The sequence below is a fragment of the Chrysemys picta genome, chromosome 2, assembly GCF_011386835.1.
Source record: "Chrysemys picta bellii isolate R12L10 chromosome 2, ASM1138683v2, whole genome shotgun sequence".
In the NCBI taxonomy this organism is placed as follows: Eukaryota; Metazoa; Chordata; order Testudines; family Emydidae; genus Chrysemys; species Chrysemys picta.
Window position 1 is genome coordinate 107,768,843 of NC_088792.1, and position 21,578 is coordinate 107,790,420.

General features: G+C 41.2%; 1 protein-coding gene across 50 annotated transcripts in view; it reads right to left on the reverse strand.

The window, feature by feature from the left end:
* The window catches only part of COBL (cordon-bleu WH2 repeat protein), a 245,375-nt gene that overhangs the window by 145,974 nt on the left and 77,823 nt on the right, over positions 1 to 21,578 (reverse strand). For 25 of the 50 annotated variants that reach the window (XR_010598453.1, XM_065583957.1, XM_065583946.1 and 22 more), the window contains 4 exons: positions 10,101 to 10,308; positions 8,643 to 8,871; positions 6,402 to 6,446; positions 1,402 to 1,496 (listed from right to left, as the gene is read on the reverse strand). Coding sequence is in view for 48 of the 50 variants with exons in the window: in XM_065583957.1 (XP_065440029.1) it covers positions 1,402 to 1,496; positions 6,402 to 6,446; positions 8,643 to 8,871; positions 10,101 to 10,308 (577 nt within the window). In the remaining 2 variants the exon portion in view is untranslated. Of the gene's footprint in view, positions 1 to 1,401; positions 1,497 to 6,401; positions 6,447 to 8,075; positions 8,270 to 8,642; positions 8,872 to 10,100; positions 10,309 to 21,578 lie in introns of those variants that run through there. The other 25 variants (XM_008179169.4, XM_065583955.1, XM_065583954.1 and 22 more) reach the window with 2 other exon arrangements.

Genomic DNA, 21,578 nt, shown 5'->3' on the forward strand with positions numbered 1-21,578 from the left:
TAACCTGGGATCCATGCTTGGTCTGAGGAAGCCAATAAGAAAACAGGAGGCTACTGAGATGGAGGGGTCTTGGGAGAAAGAATTTATTATGTGGAAGGAACATCAAAGAGTCCTTGAGGAAGTTGTGGGGGATTTAACTAGACTCCAAATTCTTGGTGCATCCTATCTCCAGTTAGTGCCTTGTCTCTCCACCCAAGGAACTGAAATCCCACTGACTTCAGTAGAAGCAGGACTGGGCCCTTCATTGTAAAAGGCAACTAGAAAAAAAAGCAAATAATGGGTTTGTGCCTTTTTTTTTTTTTAAAACACTTCCTTATCATGTATGAAGAAAGATTGAGAGTTTGTTGCTTTTCCTCCCTTTCTTTTTTATGTTGCGCTCACAGAAATGTTGATCTTGTCCATTCTGGTTTTCCTGGAGGCATGGATAGATGTCTGCAGAACTGGCAGGTTTGTGACATCACAGATTCAAAGGAAGAAAAGTCTAAAGGCTTGTCTACACTTAAAATGCCACAGGGGCACAGCTGAGCTGCTTCAGCACAGACACTTCCTACACTTATGGGAGGGGTTTTCCTGTCAGCATAGGTAATCCAACTCTCTGGAAGACAGTCCACGTCTGTTTACACAGGGACTTAGGTCATTTTAACAACACCTCTCAGGAGTGTGGATTTTTCACACCCTGACTGACACAGTTAAACCGACCTAATTTTCTAGTGAAGACCAGGCTTGAGTTACTGAGAGTGGAAGTGATTTATTTGAAACTGCTTGTCATTGTTAATGCCTATTGAACTCAAAAGCTTAACATTTAGAAGTGAATGTGTTTTGTTAAATGTTCAACACACCCAACTACTTCAATTAAGGGCTGAAAGACCTCTACAAAAACTAGTAAAACAGGATTTGAGACTTCTGATCTTTCTACAGTAAAAAAGCCTAGCAGGCAGGAAAACTGCCTTTTAAAATTGAGAAACACATCTTTCAGGCTTCAGCAAAACCAAAATAAACCCATTTTTTAATTCTTGTCCTGCTCACCTTTAACTCTGTTCCCAGAAGGAAAACTTCTCCAGCCTGTCAGTGCATCACAGTTTGATATTAATATAATGCATGTGGGAATTGCATTGGATTTTTGGATATTGAGGTTTTACACCTGAGACTATTTTTGTAATCTAAAACATGGTGTTCCACTTATCAGACCCTCTTATGAATGGCCATTAAATATTGCTCACTCCTGCCTCCTCAACTCACTTGTTGATCAAACTTGTTGATTGTGCTTGAATGTAATGTATACATTTGTGGATAAACAAATCCTTGAAAGAAAAAATGTAAAAGGCACCCTAAATAAAGGTAGAAAGAAAACAATTCTCTTTAGCACAATATAAAATAGGTAATGGTTTGCAGAACCCTTACCTTGCTGCTTCTTTTATTAACTTTGAAAAATCCCAGAAATCCTCTCTTTTCTTTTTCTGTTGCGTCGTTGCTTATTGAAGAATTTTGACTTGATTCTGAAACAATTATATTGGGTTATTTTTTACACTCCCAAAAGCACAGTTATAAACACAGAAGTTTTAAAACCCCTTTACTCCCTGAAATAAAAGTTGTGTGTGAATAGGGGTGATCATGAGGCAAAATAATATAATTAAGTAACAGATTCTGGATCCTCACTTGGATGAGATCCTCTCTCATTTAGGGCCTGGTCCAAAGCTCTGAAGCCAATGGGAGTCTTTCCATTGACTTCAACAGGTTTTGGATGAGACCCATTGTAATCCTGAGTCTCAGGACTATGCATTACACACAGGAGTAAGGGGTTGTAAGATCAGCCCTGAAGTTGTCATTAAGACACTACCACAGTAATTTAGGGCATGTGTCCTTGTAAAACACTACAGTGGCACAGATGTGCTGTAGCAGCTGCACCGCTGTAGCACTTCAGTGTAGACATTACCTATGCTGACAAGAGGGATTTTCCCATTGATTAGGTAATCCATCTCCCTGAGAGGCAGTAGCTAGGACAACAGAAGACTTAGTTGAGCTCAAAAAACACAGCTCAGGGGTTTGGATTTTTCACACCATGGACCAACATAGTTAACTCAACCTAATATTCCCAGGCCTTAGTCTTTGAAAATGGTTTAAAAGTACATATTAGGAGTCAACCCTCCCCACCCCACTCCCAACGATGCTCCTTTAAAAAAGTGATTATAGATTTTTAACAACCCACTGGCATGGTTCAAACCCATCAGAAGCCCATGGAAAGACTCCCATTGACATCAGAGGGTTATGGATCAAGACATGTAATAGGAAAAGTAAACCTTCCTGTGGAAGCAGAAGCTCTTTAGAGACTGATCTTGCAACCTTTACTCATACTAGTAGTGCCATTTAATAACCTCTTTCTTGGTATTTCTATGGATATTTTAGGGGAAAGGTGACGTAGGTGTGGTTCATGAGCCAAACCGCAGCCCAGAGAGTCCATGTCTTCCAGGCTGCCGTGTCTTAGATACAGAAATCAGCCTTGAGCTGACTAGGGGATTGCATATCCCAAAATTCACTGCTCTATACTCATCTGTTTCACTGGCAGCTGGTGGTATAATGAACAATATGATGCGACCCTGCATTACGTAGCCAGCAGCCAATAGGAAAGGCCATTCTGACATCAAGAAGCTGAATTCAATACAACAGTTGAACAACTCTGACCACCCAGCTCTGATTAATGATAGTTCCCCACCCCTCAGCCATTTGCTCTGCCACTTTAAAGGCCTGATCCAATGCTCATTGAAACCAAAGCAGTCGTTCTCCCATTGACTGTAGTGGGCAATTGATCAGATCCTAAATGTGGCCCTCTAGCTCCTAGCAAGTTGTAATAGTCTTGATGTTTGCAAAACTTTTAACAAAACCGAGAAAATTCACAAGTTAAAAAATACTTGCTTGTTTTGTAACATGAAAAATAAGCAAAATGACCTTAAATTATTTTTTCACCATAACATGATACATTTCACAAAGGAGACTCTTGTAAAACTTTTTGCATGTCATACAAAGCATCACATTTTCATTAGAAAGTGTTAAGTGCATACAGCAGCCCACAGTAGAAGAGTAAATATGATTAACAGATTAAAAACAGAACCACACACCATCCTTATTGAAGAAGAAAATGCCCCTCCAGCTCAACCAAAATACCAGCAATAAACTATATCTTCCTATATGGACTACTAAGCATTGCCTGCATTCATTGGTCTGAAATTGCTATCCCCATGCTTAGGGCTAGACTGTGATTCATTGTGAATAAGGGCTTTGCAAGCCATCCCTTAATATTTAAAAGTAAAGACTGAAGGCCAAGTGGAGTTAATGGGAGCTATATGCAAATGTATGGGAGCAATTGGTCCCAAAAGTTGAAAGGGAAATACATGTTTATTAAGGAACATCTGCACTAAACACACACCATGGTCCCAGTCCTGCAATCAGATGCGCATGGGCAGATCTCTGCATCCAAGAGAAGTCCCCTTGACTTCAATGGAACTCCCGTGTGGGTGGACCCGGGTCCTCCCACATGGATCAGCTTTCCAAAGTATGTCATTTCCATGGTGAATTTACAGACTGTCAACAGCTTTATCATAAATCCCTTAAAAATTTTACACAGAGATGGGATTTCAGACAGACATTGTGTATATTATTTCACATCAACAAAGAATTCAGGGCAAAATTTTCCTCTTAAGTCCATATGGCAGATCATGATTGATACTACGCTCTCTGAATAGGAGGACAATGCAAGTAAAGACAGAGAATGCTGAAGTCAAGGGATGAAATCATGGCCCCATTGAAGCCAACAGTTTTGCTACTGATTTCAATGGGGCCAGGATTTCATACAAGGTCCTCAATATGAATCAGAACACTGTGTTTATAATTTTTTTTATGAAATTTGAAAATAACCCCCCTTTTTGTTTCGGAATCATGTACCGTAAACACAAAAGAACACCAAGGACTACTTTTCTAAGTTGGGAAATTTTAGATGCACTTGCAAAATGAGTGCCTGCACCTGTTGTGTCAATATTCACATTTGTGTAAATCAAACAGCCATATGCACATGTAACTGGGTAAATGTCCAAGTATGTATATGTTTGCACACATATTTTGCAGGCACAGTTTAGAAACCAATGGCTGAAAGTGTTTTGGTTTCAAATCTTTTCCCCAGGTTGTTGTAAAAACAAAACAAAACTTGGCATTGGTTTTTAAAGCAAAAATGTATAATGGAAAAGCTCACAATCACAATGATGTCTACGGGTATGCCTACACAAGCTTCAATCATACCCAGTGATTGCAATGTAGACATCTTGTGACACTGCACCCCATATTCTTCACAGTGATATTATGATATGATTATGACATAATTATAATGTATTTTATGCAAGATAAGTCATGTGAGATGTCACTGAAAAGGTTATGATTTGCTGAATATGATTATCCTGTTTGTATGCATGTATCATTTTTGTATATGAAGTTATGAATATTGACGATGTATCTATATTTCAAATGTAGTTGCATCTGGGTAATGCCCACTAGACAAGATGTTTGTGGTCTAGATAGCTGTGTGGAAAGGGCCTATTCAAGATAATGGGCCATTAGGAAAAAACAATAGGCCTTAGGAGAAGCTTATCTCCCACCTGGGGAGCATTCCTGAGAACGCTACAGACAGCCTCTGAGTAATGGCTGCCATGACTCTACAAAGGCCTGGTCCACACTAACTCCCCACTTTGAACTAAGGTACGCAAATTCAGCTACGTTAATAACGTAGCTGAATTCGAAGTACCTTAGTTCGAACTTACCGTGGGTCCAGACGCGGCAGGCAGGCTCCCCCGTCGATGCCGCATACTCCTCTCGCTGAGCTGGAGTACCGGTCGACGGCGAGCACTTCCGGGATCGATCTAGGATCGATTTATCGCGTCTAGACAAGACAAGACGCGATAAATCGATCCCAGAAGATCAATTGCTTGCCGCCGGACCCGGAGGTAAGTGTAGACCTACCCAAAGACGTGATGTGACCACATGTCTCTAGACTCCATCTTGGGATATCAGTGTTTTTCCACAGACCGGTCTGGGAACCAAGCTTTGAAACAAAGGGTTCCCGCCATATGCAAAAGCTATATAAGGTGGGGAGTGACATCATCTGGTGTGCTTCACTCCCTACCCAAGGAGACTCCTGGAAACACCTGAGGAACAAAGACTGAACTGGGGAAAGTGCTGGACCTAGACTAAAGGGATTTTTAGCCTGTGAAAGGAACACCTAGGGATTCCAAACTGTAAGCAAGTGCAGCTTGCCCCTTAAGAATCTGCAGCCTCCTTGTATCCTCTCTTCGGGTGAGACTCTGCTATTCATAACCAATCTAATTAGTATATTAAGTTTAGTTCGCGTCTTTTGCTTTGATCTGCTTGTTATCCCTTATAATCACTTAAAATCTCTCTTTTGTAGTTAATAAACTTGTTTTTGCTTTATCTAAACCAGTGTGTGGGAATCATAACTTGGAGCAAAAGGCTGTTGCATATTCCTCTCCACATTGAGGGAAGGGGCAAATTTTGAGCTTACGCTGTACAGTTCCCTGTGCAACGCAAGATGGAATAATTTTGGGTTTATACTCCAGAGGGGGTACCTGCCTGAGGAGCTGGGAGTAGCTTTCCCATGCAGGGGCTGGTCAGAGAGCTTGCTTCTAACTGCAGCTGGATGTGTCCCTACCTGTATGTATGCTGGTGAAAAGGCAGGCTGGAAGACTTTGTAGCTTGTCACAGCAATATGGTGTGAGAGAGAGCCCATGCAGGACCCCTTGATGGGTCAGGGGCTTCAGTGGTACTCCAGTTCCAAGTGGCACCCTGGGGGGAACCCGTCACACATCCCCTAATACAGTGGTCTCAATTAAAATGTCATTGTTTATCCACAATTATCACACACATGAGTATCTCAGCATGTTTTTTCCAGTTCAAAACTAAGGTACAGGTAAACCCCAATTAGTTAAATGCCTCCGGGGCAATCAAAACATTCTCATTTTGCTCATATGTGAATTTTGAAATCATGAGACATATCAGAATTTAAGATGATCTGAATTCAGATATCACATTTTAGATTACAGGCATCTACCAGGATTCCATGAATCAGTATGTGATAAGGTTTTAAAATATTAACATTTTAATGGAAACCATTCTATGACCAATATATTTTCCCTCCTGCCACTTTGGCCAGAAATGCAGGCAAGTGAAGCAGTCCATCTGTACTGAAAATAATCACTGTCTATTATATAAAACAAATAATGCAAACAACTCTGTTCCCTGTAGTATTTTATGCCATGACTTTGCAATTTTGTTATGCTACCAGAGCCATGCTAAAGACAACCTGAAGGGGAAACTGATTTCCCCCAAGCATTGTTGTACAGTACCTCTATAGCTTAGAGAAGGTTCAGACTGAGTTTTTGATGGAAGAACTGGAAAAGGCAGGCAATGAAAAGACAAGAGAAACCACATTAACTTTCTGACACATCACCTGGTAAACCACAGATACTATCTATTACCCTTAATATTTGGTCTTCAGAAACACCATAAAGAAAGGTGGTTTTTTTTTCTGAAACTGGACATGCAAGGCTGCTGTTAGAAGCAACAATGCACTTATCTGAGTAGAGAGGTTGGTTGTTCTAATTCTTAATCTTTATTGAAACTGCTTCAACTTCTAAGAGAAACTATGTAACCAGGTGGAAGCAGAGTTTCTCTTTTAACAAAAGACTTAATAGAACTTTAGAATGAAGTGTTGGTGCCTCAAGTGAGGAGTCACTCAACTAGAATTTGCTCTTACACACAGTCTCTGTTTTGAGCACATCCAATACCATATTTAGGGTTACGGGGGGTTCCTGCTAATGAGATAAGATGCTGGAACAATCCATTTTGTCGACCTGATAATTGAAATGGGGCCCTATTCTGCAGCCCAGATGAATTGGTTACTGCCACTGAATTTAATGAGAATTTTCCTTCTGTAATGACTGCAGGGTAGGGGAAAACTTGATACCAGCAAAACCTTGGGGGAAATATTGTGTTTGCAGGATCACCCTGGGGAAACTCCACTAAAATTATTTATTTTTATTACTCAAGACTGACACACAGACAGGTAGATTTGAAAAAACAACAGAAAAGAATGAATCTTGCAGAAATACGCTTGGGCTCAGATGTAATATCATTCTAATGTAATGGTTAATTGAGGAACAAAATTTAATTTCTTGTATCAATCACCTATGCAATGGGTAATATTTGTAATATTACAGTCTGCTCCTATCCTATCCTACCAAATCCTGAAAATGGGTCTAGCATGGACTTCAGTGGTGCTCTTCACGGGTACAAAACGTGACCCTGATTAGGGCCAATATTGTACCTAATGCACTTTGCCACTTTTCTGGTCCAAATATTAAATTAAAAGAAAAATGTTTTAAGAAGGCCCAGACTCATTATTCTAGCGAGAAGTCTCTAAAATATGCCATGTTATAAGGACGAACACTCTGTATGCTTAACATGCTGCTCCAAAGTGGTTCACTGTAAATATGTTTAAATAGAAGAGAAGTAACATTTGAGTTGTGGCACTTTAATTTGTGGATGTCTTTTTAGAGCCTCTCGCCATTTCAAAGGTAAGGAGATACTTAGTTTACTTAAAAGCCTAAAGTCATTGAAATGTAGATCATTTCAGGGTAAAACTGCTATTTAAAGGACGGATTTGAAAGAAGAGACCAAACGCCAACATAAATAAATGACTATATAAATAAAAAATAAGCCTGCCTAGCACCATATGTGGTGGCAACATTATCTAAACAATAAACAATGACATCAACTCTGTTGGAAGAGCTACTCAGTGAGAGAAAAATGAAAGAAACAATTTTTAATGAAGATCATTTTTTGTTAGTAAAAAAAATAGCACTTGGCAGTGTCAGCCTAGGATGTTTAAAGCACATTTAATATCTATACTCTCTGATCAAAGTGCTGTCTGAACAAACTGAAGTCCAGGTAGGTGGCATTAGAACATTGTTTAGAGGAGGAGAGAAAACACAAGAGAACATGATTTTAAATAAAAATACCTCATTGGTTCCTCTTCATTAACAGTAAATAGCTTTGTTCATTGGAGAAATTGCTTTGGAATTTAGCAGCAATTATTTCTCATAAGCCCTGGTCTATTTCTGTTCCTCTCATTTCTATCAGCTGCTATGATGATGGCATGTTAGCGCTCCCTCGTTCTCTGTGTCACAGCACAGGTGGATGAGCAGCTCTGTCTGGATACAACACCAGTGCCCTGTGTGCCCCTGTTGACAGCAGCCCTCAGGGGCTACAAGGCTCCTCCTTTTGTGTTTAGACTGAGCCAATCACGTCTTTCACAGCTGTTAGCCTCTACTGGCATGATGCCTGGGAACAAGTCACGCTATTTACATTCTGGGGACTCCTGGATGGCAGCTGAATGCACTGTTATCCTTGCCGCTGCTACTGGCCTTGATTATAAAACATGAGTAGCTCTGTAAAGCTGACATGAATGTCACCCTTCTATTTAAATCTGGTTTTAAAGCAACGAAGATGTAAATACTGATCATGTGGCATGTGTAACCGTTGGTATATCACTGAAGCCATAGCAGATGTGGTTCATCTAAACTCACCTCTTTTCCTATCCCAGGCATACAATTCCTTTATCCCTAACTCGTCCAAGGACTTTGTAAGTTCCAGCTCTTCTCCAGTGATATTGTCCCTCAGCAGGACGACATGCTCTGGACTGACCTCGCACTTTTCACAAATGACTGGGATTATGCTATGCAGAGGCACCTCGGGACTAACTCGAACCACAGCCTTGTGTGTCTTCAGGTAATTCACTACCAACCTCATGGATTTCTGAGAAAGCAAAGGAAACAGACAGATACTGTCAGGCTTTATGTGGGTTTCTCCACACCGACCCCTACGTGCTTTACAGTGACACAGAGCAGGTACTGAAGACTTGTTTTGCCTTGATCCTTCCGGTGCAAACTTAGTGACTCAAATGGGAAAACTTGCTATTGGACAAGATCTTAAAAAAATCTCCAAGCAGTGATTCACGAGGACAGGTTAATAAGAGCAAACTCAGAGGCAGTCGTGCGTTAGGAATCCTACTGTAAATAAGCACCACCATATTTGAATGGCATTCAAAGCATAGACAGTAAATACCTGGTGGAAGAGTGAAAAGTAAAGTTAATCAAATGGGAAGGGGGGAAAAAATCTGTTCCAAAACCAGATACTGGCAAATAAAGATTTTAATTCAAGGAGCAGAAGGGGAAGAAATTTTGGCCCATATTCTGGGTCACACAAAGGCCCCTTTGTACTGATACACCTGCCTAAAAGGGTCATAAATCCAAAAGAGCTTGCCAAGTAAGGATTCTCCAGTTGGAGAACAGCAGCTCTTATACCACGCCCCTGCTCACAGTGCCTATACAGGACACGTGGCCAAGGCAAAGGAGCTGTAGCCAGAGCGCTGCTTATTTAAAACAATGTCATTTTTCTGTGTCCATAAGTAGCTCCCTCAGTGATATTTTAATGTGATCATGCTCTGATTCCCATTAATGTTTATATTTCAGAGAAAAAATAAGTCTTTGGAAGACAGTTAGCTCCAAATCTCTCCCAGATGGTGAAACTTTCCATTTGGTTTAAGGTTTGTTGTCTTCCCACTGTTTAGTTTAAGGTTTGTTGTCTTCTTGATAAAAAACGTTTACTTATATAATATACTGTATGTGCAAAGTCACTACATAAAGAAAATAGGTGAAATCTTAAAATTCACTTTAGGGATTATTTTCAGTTTAAAAACTTTATTTCATAAATGTCCTTTCAGATTCTAAGTCATAAGGATTTAATCTGCCCTAAATACTATATTTAACCTTATTACTACAACAGAATGCTAGTATCCAGAGTGAGTAATAGTAACTTTAGCAGTTTAACAGATGAGTGCATCAGTCTGTACACAAGCCTCCCCCATCCTGATTTAAAGATAAAAAAACAAAAGCGGGTGGAATAGGGAGTATCAATTACTGCTTGAAGTCATACTAGCATAATGATGGTCCCATAGCATTGTTCTAGCAGAAGGCAGTACTGACCTCAGGGATCCTAGGTGGAGGTCGTTTTGTCTTCCCTTCAGGAACTTTCTCCTTCAGAAGTACTGTCTGTACATCCAGCGCCCCAACCAAAGTATTAGGCTTATAACTCAAAGGTTCCATCCCACAAGCCTTCAACTCAAGGGTATGGTGAGCTGGATTCAAGTGGTACCTGCTGCACAAATCCACCAACAGATCCATCACGGCTTTACTGCAAAGAAAAAAGACTCTCTGTAATCACAGGAAAAACTACAAAGTTGCGGGCATTTTACTGCAGGGTGATAGGGCCTGAAGCAGCAGCCCAGCTGTGTACATGTCCCAAGTTCAGCATTTCAATTCTTCCTCCTCAAGATGGTTAAAAACAGACTAAAAATGTTACGAATTACATATTTTCCCCACTGCAGTGTGTGTGTTTGTGAGCCTTTGATTAACTACACATTGTTAGACAGCCACCAGAACTCTTCCAGCATAATCCAATAGTACTCATAGCATAAACCAAGGGTAGGCGGAGTGCACCTTGTCTGCTAAATGCTCCCATAAAGTTCTACAATTCAGTGGCCCTCATCCTTTCTATGGGCTTGAAGAGCACAGAGATTACATGTCCCAGTATGCAATGTTCCACATTGATGGGAGCAACCTGGTCAGTCAGATAAAAAAGAAGCGCGTCAGTCTGGGATCTGTAATCTCCATGGGTGATGTTTTTCAGTGAGAGAGAAAGAAACAAGAAAAACTACATAGATGCTGCACCATCTGGAGGAACAGGCATATTTCCACTATGCACCTTTAACTACACCATTAATTCACAAGCACTACAAGGAGTAGGCACTTAATGGAGTCACCGGGGAATTTGCAAGAACTGCTTTGGCAGCTCCAATAAGTCAGGCATGGAGCTGTTTAGGAATCCTCTCTCCAGTGAGACAAAGGAGTTAGGGATTGAGCCCAACTTCCCTACCAGGATGCACCGGATATAGGGAGCAGCAACCTTGAAGCAGGAGCCAAGAAACAGCCTGAGAGGCTGCTCTTCTATCATCTGTTAGAGATGTTTGGGTTGTGAAGGCTCCAAGTACAGTCTCAGATGCAAAACGGACAAGCCTGGGAAATTTGAAAAATCAGATCATAGCTGAAAGAGGAACACTACTGGGGAGAATAAGAAGACGGAAGATCTAACCATGGTAGTTTTATGATGAGGGGAAACATTTCAGGAAAACCAGGCACTTTAGATAGCTGTGCTCCCTTGTGCAGTACATCATTATGGAAGTACATTTGGAAGTTCCATTGTCTAATATGCGTGCACTGTTTCACATTTTCAAGCATTTAGAATTATATTTTGAAACCATTTCTCCATCCAAATGTAGCAACACACAAATCCATTGAAATATGCATGCACGTGTGCAGAACTATAGCACATTCCCACATACACACGTGTGCAGCAGTGAACATCCATAGTTAAGGTTGAGGTGGTATATCTGTCCATCGTGATATAGATATCCATTTGCCTCTTTGTGTAAAGACAGTGGTAAGTAGCTCTCTTTTCAAATAGAATTTGCATATGCTGTTTTCTCTGTCTTATTGCTGCTGTTTCAGAGAACAGAACAATCTGGAAGAACTTAAATTCATAACACCTCATTGTAAGTTCTATACTCGACTAGACATTTTTATTTAAATAAAATTACGTGTTTCTGCAACACGTAGCATAGCAGTAATTCACACAAGTTTGGCTAACAAACAAAATGCCATCTTAAAAAATGCAAGCTATTTCATTCAAAAAAAATTAGCATAGAGACTGAAAGAAATACTGACCTTCATGCACTTAATTATTGCAGTTCCAGAACACAACTGTAATACTCATGCTGTGGTATCTCATTAAAAGTATGCATTGTGTTCATCAGCACTTTTCTAGCAGCAATCACATTTCCAACAAAGTAGTAGACTTCATACGGATGATATGAAAAAGGCAAATTATGGTCAATCATTTGAGATGAATTCAACTCCAGCAGAGAGAAAAGAAAGCTGATTTCAAATTCTCCAGCTAACTGCTGAGTACAGAGGAGATGGGAACTACATACAGTAAGTATTTCAAATGAGATCTGCAACGCCCAATCCTGTTTCATCCTGCTTATAAATACTCAAAACTGCCATGGAAAACATCCCCAAGCTTCAACTGTACTATTTAGGAGCCCACAGATTAAAAGATAAAAACTGTTAGAACAACTTCAAAGAGCAATTTTATCAAAAAGGAAACTTGAAACATTTCCCCAAAATGTCAGCAGAATAAAAACAGAACTAAAAGAAGTCTGTGGACTAAATGCAGAATTAATAGATTCCCTTATAGACTAAAGTTTCCAGAGAGATAAGAAGTCAAACTAAATGAAGTGGAAGCCCTTTGTACTAAAATTATTTTTTTCTATAGAACTTCACCATAAGCAGAGTTTCACTATCACTGGAAATGCACTTTGTACATTACAATGTACTTCAATATACAAGGAGTGTAGTGATCTCTGCATTTTCTGTAAATAGGATCCACAATGCATACCTCACTCACCATCCACAGAGAGGGTTGGCACTATACTGTCTGTATGGATGTGAAAGTTCAAAACATGATTTTCTGATTGTTACTGGTAACTAGTGGACTGGTTCCTACCTCACTTCATTGTTGGCCTTCAGGCAGTTATCTTGATTTTGGAGAGGTCTCTATTTGGCTCATGTTGAAAATCAACTCTTCTAGCTCTTGCTTCTTCCTGCTGGAGTTGTACATGCTGTGGAAGCCATGAAGTGCACTCTGTTCGCAGAATACTATGTCAGAGTTGCTCTCAGCCATTTAGACTTGCCACTCTCTTCTGGAGCTCTCTCATTACGGATGCAAGATGGGATGTGTGTATCTTGCTTTTGGCTGGACAGTAAAGGGTTCAAGCTCCTCCTTTGGGTTTAAAGGAAGAGTCTCTCTCTCTCTCACAGACTGTCATAAGTGCCAGGCTTGTGGGGAGGAGCTGACAGCTGTGGCCCGTTAGGTTGTTTGTAGGGTGAAGCTGAAAGCTGGGGCTCATTAAGAGGAAACCAAGAGAGTTATGGGGTTTGGTCAGGACAGAGGACTCTTGAAAAGCAGAAGTTCAACTTCCTTTCATGGTGAATAGAATGGATCATGTGCACTAGAGCCAGTGGTTTCTTATTTGTTCCCTGTTATAACCTAGATTTGGACCAATCTGCTAGATTTTGTTGAAAAGGGATCTTTAAGGATATCTTTAGGCCACGCTGCTGAGAAAGGAACGGCTTGCACTGAATTTCCGTGATACAAGATTGAATTGGAATGTGCTCTTTTTGCCTGTCCCATGGGGACCTCTGAAGAAACATTTCCTTACCACGAAGAGAAAGGGATTCCCCTTATTTGCTCCCCACTGCTTTAAAGTGTTGGTGAATCCTTTCCAAGTAGTAGCATCCATGTGACAGGGTTCTTCCCTATTTCTTCTTTATTTATTCCCACCTGCCCAGTGCCTTAAGACTCAGAAGTAGGCTGACCCTTCTTCCCCATCATCTGGACCTTGCTGCTTTCTTGGGAGCTTGTTACTATCACTTCTAGAATGGCCAAAAGGGGCTTCCTCCATCTCTACCTCTTCACCTTGTCCCCTGGATGCCTGGTGCTCCATTCTGACCATGATTGGGTGAAGCAGGTCATTGCTTTTAAACTCCAGTCTCAGGACTACTCCAGCTCCAAACCTAAGACCTCCTTTCTTTGCCCCCTCCTGCACAGGTTAATCTCTTTTACATTGACTGTCCAGCTAGGATGTACATTCTTTACTCATTCAAGCCAGAACTTGGAGGTATTAGAGGGAAGAGTCAGAAAACTAACCAATTATATTTCCAACACTCTTTAGAGATCTGTAAACTCTATAGCACAAAAAGGACCCAGGAACTGCAGGGAGAAACCATGTTAAGGTTCAAACATGATTGCCCAGGCAGATATTTTTAGCAAGGGACTGTAATTTGGCTCCATATCACTCTTGTATTATTAAACAGTATGATATTCAAAACCAAAGTTGGAAAATAAAGAAGAGAGACTGCTGTATCAGCAATATTTAGCAGCTGACATCCCACTTAGGTACAGTGTGTGGCTCACTTGTCTCACAGGGTACCCCTGTAAAACTCAATGAAGAGATTTACAGTTGTGTATTACTTTGAAGACAACAGAGTTATTCTGGGAGTGGCCTCAACTTAGTCTCAACTATAAGCATCAAGAGTAGTCAGTTTAAATATACACTAGTACATTTTAGGGAGTGGGGGAGAGATACTCTACTGACAATAAAAACAGGTCCCTGCCCTGTGAAACTTACAAACTAAACAGGTGAATGAGGTAATATCTTTTACTGCCCCAACTTCTGTTGGTAAGAGAGACCAGCTTTCAAGCTTACACTGTGCTCTTCTTCAGGTTTGGGAAATGTCCTCAGTGTCACAGCTAAATACAAGGTGGAATAGATTGTTTAGCTGTGTCAGGAGTTAACACATATTTGAAGGGACCATTTAAGGTGAAGTGGCCCATTAACACCCATCCAGTCATGGGTGGGGGGGGGGAAGGGGGAAGGAAAGCGGTGGTTGGGGAGGGAACAGCTGAGGGGGGGGGTGTTGTTAATAGGTTATAGATTGTTGTAATAAGTCATAAATCCAGTGTCTCTATTCAGTCCATGATTTTTAGTGTCTAGTATGGTTATGAATTTAAGCTGCCAGGATCATCTTTTGAAAGTGTTGTTCAGGTTTTGTTTGAGGATGAGGACTGATAGGTCAGATATAGAGTGAAAAGTGTTCACCCAGAGGTGATAGGGTGCTTTTGTCTTTTATCATTTTCCTGTGTCAGTTCATTTGAGAGCGTAGTGATTGTCTGGTTTTACCTATATAGTTGTTGGGGCATTTAATGCACTGGATGAGGCACACTACATGTTGTGATAGGCATATGTAAAAGCCATGCATCTTGAGAGGTGTGACTGCTACAATGATCAACACCCCTCAACACATGGGAGTACATTTCCCAGACCTGAAGAAGAGCTCTGCGTAATCTTGTCTCTCTCACCAACTGAAGTTGATATTACCTTGTCTCTCTAATATCCTGGGACTGCACGGCTACAACACTGCATAGACTAAACAGGGAACATTCAGCCAAAAGTGGAGTGGGGAGGAGGGGTGACAGATGCCAAAAATTGTCCTTTTGCTTTATATTTCCTTATACTTGTCTATTTTGCCCATTTGCCTATTTGACTTTTGACTGCCTATTGTGGCTTGGAATCTGACTGGCTGCTCTAATTTTGACTCGCATCCTATTTGCTACTTTGTACTTCAATTCTTGTTATTCAGTTTTAATCCTTCTGTGGTTTTAAGTTTCCTAATTATTTGTTTTTAAACCTCTTCTACATTTAGCCTGGTAGCTCTTTATTATTTGTAACTATTTCCTTCTATTAACCTGGACCTGGTACCACCAATATGTACACAAACACACCCCCAGTCCCTCTCGCTTTAGAACTGCTCCTCTTTAGAAACCATTCTGTGAGATGACTTGTAAGCTGTAGCTGTTATCATTTAGGTCTTGATCCTGCACTGAGAACTGGGAGAGCAGACCCCCCATATGCCTGTGCAGAGCCCTGCTGAAATCAGTAAGACTCCAAATAGGCCCAGGACTCTGTCCCGCAAGGCTCTCAGTGTGGGATTTGGGCTTTAACTTGTACAATTTTTAGGTCAGTGATCTGTCTTTTATGCATTATCTGTGAAGTGCTAGCTTACTGTAAATCACCATAATAGATATGACTGTGGAAGCTTAGCCATCATCAGAGCTAGCTCCCTAGATGATCAAAAAGACATTCTCTGCTTCCCCTGTCCCATTAATCGCCTCTCACCCTCCCTCGTCCAAATCTGGAGGTTGGTTTCCAAAGTCAAGGATAGTTCAAAATTCCCTGGCTATTCTTCCGCAACACACGGCAATATTATATGCCATGTCCAGCATAACCACTCCTAATGCTGCAGATATCAAACTCCAATAGTGACAAAAAGAGGGCCAGAACATTAGCTAAAGGGTATAGAAATTGTCTCTAGAGTATCTGGTGTATTTCATGAGTATAGCAATGCTGCCGACAAGGTTAGAGAAGGCAGAGAACAAACTGGGAAGAAGAAAAAAGCAACTGTACACTGTACTGTTAAACCAAGGGTACTGGATGATAGAAAACCACAGCCCTCAGAAACTTCTCCATGGGGGGCACTTACTGGGCCTTTTCATGGAGGTATCATCAGGTATTATAATCATAGAATCACAAGAGTGGAAGGGACCTCCAGAGGTCTTCTATTCCATTCCCCTGCACTCACGGCAGTACTAAGTATTATCTAGACCATTCCTGACAGGTGTTTGTCTAACCTGCTCTTAAAAATCTCCAATGATGGAGATTCCATAACCTCCATAGCCAATTCATTCCAGTGCTTAAACTACCTAATAGTTAGGATGTTTTTCCTAATGTCCAACCTAAATCTCCCTTGCTGCAATTTAAGCCCATTGCTTCTAGTCCTATCCTCAGAGGTTAAGAAGAACAATTTTCCTCCCTCCTCCTTGTAACCACCTTTTATGTACTGGAAAACTGTTATCATGTCCCCTCTCAGTCTTCTCTTCTCCAGACTAAACAAACACAATTTTTTCAATCTTGCCTCATAGGTCATGTTTTCTAGACCTTTAATCATTTTTGTTGCTCAATATTTTTTTGTTCTCAATAACGAGGACCATCTAGGCATAAGGGCCTCATCTTTGCCATGCACAGTCATACACACACACACACACACACACACAGAGTCCCTCTGCAGGAAACTAAACCTGATGCAATTTAAATTGCAAATAATCTCTATCAATAAACACAAGCTATTAAGAGGCCGGGGATTAAAACATTAGGAAGTACAAAAGGGCAGGACAATAGAGGTGTTGTCTCACATGAAGAAAGCTTTGGCGATTTTGCATTAGAGCAAGTTTCACGCAAATCTGAAATTCTTAGAGATATTTTCCACAAATGATTCTTTAATGATAGGACTCAGAACTTGTGCAACAAATCAGCAGGAGAGCTTCCAGTCAAAACTTCCATAGTCCCAATCGGGATATATTGTAGAACTGCAATGAAAGTGTAACCGGATTTCATAGTGTATGAATCAAGCCAGTGATAAGTCCTGGGGGGGTTATTCTCAGAAGTTCACACACAAAAATGCTAGCTGGAGCACTCGACACATACTGCAGGCACATAACATCGCAATTCAGCAGCACACACAGAGGTGGGCAGAGAAGTGTCAGAACTCCCTGAAATATCCCCAGCCCCTCTATCTCTCCTGCTGATGCACCAGGCTGAAGTTGCTCAGTTGGACGTAGTGGGCTTGATTCTTCACCACCTTGCACCTTATCTAATCATTTATACCTATGCACAGTGGGTGTAAAAGGATCAAATCAGAAGGGTGGCATTTTACACCCACTGTGAGGTACAAAGCTGTAAAGAGCCAGGCTCAATGGATCTCTCACAAATGCATGTTCTACACTAGCAACTCGAATGGCGTCACTTCTCATTTACACTTCCCTGCAAGTGAAAGGGGAATCAGCCCCAGTCCCTCCTGTAGTTCACTAATCAAGATGGCTCCAGCTGAGCTGCTACATTGTACTGGTGCATCAGTTGGCCAGTCACAGAAAAGACAGAGACTATGGACAGGAGGCAGGGTAAGAGACTGTACAACGGGACTGGAAAGGGGGCAGAGAGCATCAGGTAATGGGCAGAGGCTGGAAGGGGGGGAGAGAGAGAGAGAGAGGAGAAGGAAAGGAGAAAAGGAGAAAATGGAGGGAAAGAAGGAGAAAGGAATGAACGACTTTGTGTTACATAATTATAATGCCTGGAAAGTATTGCAGAAGCCACAGACATCTGCAGAAGGGCCTCAGCAGTGGAGCACGGTGAAAAGGCTGCTTGCTTTCGTCCCACCTGTCTTCTTCGAAGGGAGGGAGGTTCAACATCTTCCTCCCACCCCATGAAAGGAGTGTTTTTCAACGAGTCTCTGAGCCTTCTACACCCTGTGCAGCATTCATCTGCAGGTAGCTTGCCAGACCTTTCCAGTGGTGCGAAGTGAGTGTTAGGCCTGCTGTTGGCTAAGTTGTAATTAATGCACTCTAGGCTTGTCCAGTTGGCAACATCCCAGGGTACACAGTGCAGCTGGGATGTTCTACAGCATCCCAGACACATTGTGCTCTCTGGGGCATACTAGAGAAGCCCCAGAAAGGAACTGCAGCAGTGTAAGATCCCAGCAGCAGAAGACCAGGGTGTTGGGAGGGGGAGTCAACCAAACAGGTCCTAAATCTTACAAATGGTTCAGATTTTGTTCAGTTCCAGAAATGGGCAAAGTTGAAACCAGTTTTCAATTCACTCATAGGAAATACTGGGAAGAGGAGTGAACAACAAGGTGGACTTTCTTCAGATCAATCCAGTTAAAAGTTAAGCTATGGGGATAGTGATTCCTTCCTTTGCTTTCACTGACTCAAAGTGTCTGCTTCAAGCAACTGGTCACACAAAAAGAATATTAGATCTGCAGTTGCTTTATGAGTGCTCACATTTATTTGCTTTCTTAATGTCTTGTCATCCTTCCTCTTTCAGACCTGCCATAAGCTTGTGCTGATCTGGTGCAATAAAATCACACATTTAGGTTATCATTTCAGGACATGATGCGGTGGTTACACAAGAGTACAAGCACTGATTAGTTGTTTAAAAAAAGATATTCCATGACTATTTTGGTACAGGAAGTCTGATTTCCCAAGAGGCAAACACATATTATTCTGGAGTTCACAGGGATTAATTATTCTAAAAGGACAAAACGCTTTGTACAATACTATTCTATCACAACACCATTCATCAAGGGCTCCATTCTGACCTCAAATCTGCAGTGTGGCTTTTCCAAATTCTGAAAAAAACTTGTGTGTTTGAGGAGCTGCCAGTAGCCACAACAATAAAGGGACACTGTCAACTTTAATTGTTTTTATACTTAAAAAAAAATCCAATTTCTGATAAAAAGTGTTCTTAATAAAAAGAATAAAGGTCAGGCTATACTACTTAAACATCATTCAAATACATTTTATAAGGACTTCCCTGCTTTCTTGCTGATGTCTAAAAGGGTCTTTTCTGCAAGAGAGAAATTGACTATACATAAATACAGTCAAATACACAAAGTGAACAAAAATAGAGAATGTTTTTTCCTCTCTAGCTACTTTCAGTTATAATAATCTAAGGTATTACTTGTAACTATAGGAGGTCCAATATTTTGAGACAAACGTGATTCTCAAGTGGACAGTTTCCTTTTAAATTGCTCTTCCTCAGTTACTCAGCCATCTTTCATGATGCTGATTTCCAGAGCCACACGACTTACTTTGCTGGGGGCAGATCTCAAAAGAGGAAGTGGTTTTACAGCCCTAAAAAGATAGGTTTATAACAATATATAAAGGCAAATTCTGCTTGCAGATTCACTGATATAAATTCTGAATGACTTCCACTGATGTCAGTGGAGTCACTGGTGCTTTACACTGGTGTAACCGAGAGCAGAATGCCACCCACCCGACTCAACTGGTGGAAAACTTGATAGGACTGGTGATGATTGAGATAGCCCCTGAAGAAAAAGCAGGGAAGGGAAGAGACACAAGTGCTTGCGGGAACATGGGGATGGCCTCTCTTCTTTCGACAGACACGATTGATACCTGCTGATAGTGAGAGGGGCACAATTTAAAGGTTTTCCCCCCTCCCAACAGCTTGATTCACGCCTCCATCCCACTCTCAATGGCCCCTCCTTGCAGGTCCCAGGTGTTAGCTCCGCTGGGAAAGGCATCAGTGAAAGCAGTGGCTCTCCCTGAAGCTCCCACCTGTTTGCTGCTGCCTTTCCCCAAGGCCGCAGCTTACAGCTTGTCAGCCCCAGGAGCTGTCACACAGGGAAGCGGCCTGGCAAGCAAACCCTGGCAGAAGTCTGGGAGGAGGCACATGACTCCACATGTCCCCCCAACACACATCATCTCTGCTCTATCCCTGCACTGGTCAGGCAGAGCAGGAGGGAAACTGAAGTTTGATGAAGTTATGGCCTGCTGCTTAAAATTTATACCTGTTTCTATCTGCATTGGCTGATGTGTACTGATCAACATGCAAAGACTTTTATGATACCATCTGAAATAGGCGTATCTGGAGTAGGCATGTATGAACTGAGCTGGCTTGATTAAAATAAGAACTGGCTCAGATGTTTGTCTCAAACTATAACTGAATCCCAAATTAAACATTTTCATACAACTCCTTCCTCCATTACATTTTTACTTTGAAAAGTCTTTTCACTTTCTTGTTTCAAGTAGGCCTGGAAATGGAAGTGCAAAAACTGAAATTGTTATTGCGAGTCTCCCAACCCAATTTTGGGAGAAGTTAAGATAGTTCATATAAAATTCAGAAAGAAGCTGAACTTTTAGGCATTTCTCTCAACTACTTTCAACCTCCAAATCTTTGAAAGTTTGACCAATCCTAACCTAGAACCAATTTCCTCAGCTGTGTGCTGATACTTCCCTGTATTCATAGTCACCAATAGGAGTTCTCCACACAGATTGATGGCAATGCATTACATGGTTCATTGAGCATAATTTATTTCACACCCTTGCTGGGATACACTTCAGCTTACATAAATAGTTAGCCAATGGGGAACAGTCTGTCTATAGATGATGGTACATTTTCAGCTAACTTTCAAAGGCTAAATCCAGCACCTAGCAACTTTTGGTATATTTCCAACATCCCCTGACCACCTTGGGCCCACAAACCAAATGATTGGATTCCACTGATCAATATATACAATATTAGCATTAGCCATGGTAGGGATAACAAACATCCATGAAAATCAAAGGCAGGTTATGGTATAAATTCCAATGCCCTGTTTAAGTGCAAATAGCTACTAAATGTATTTTCCTTTTTCATTCACTTCCTCCTACCCCCAAAAAAAGATCACAATAGGGCCCTTTGTAATTTTAGTGCTTTTGCAAATTTATTTTTGGAAGGTAAATAATTTCCTTGATCACTAGGCCTGTGATGGCTCGTATCCTTTGCATGGCATTCAGAGCTTGTTCAGGTTTGCTCATGAAATATCTGCACTTTTTGGCCAATGCCAACCAATACTTCTTCATTTCCTGAATCTGTTCTGTTTTCTAGGCCTCTTCTTTCATTTTGTAATTAGGTCCAAATAGCTCTTCTCTGCTCTTTCATCATACCTGTAACCTGATGTCAGAGATAACCATTACTTTCCTTTGACCTTTCAGTTCCTTGAGTCTACTGAGGCTTTGGGCCTGATCCTGTAAACTGATACATGCTGTGTGTTCTACATTTTGTAGCTGACTGGGGGTTGGAAACTGGTACATCAGGCACGGCTTGCTGGCAGAGTGTGCATCTCCCAAGGACACCAAAGTCCCCACCTCCCCATCCCTCTGCCAGAGAA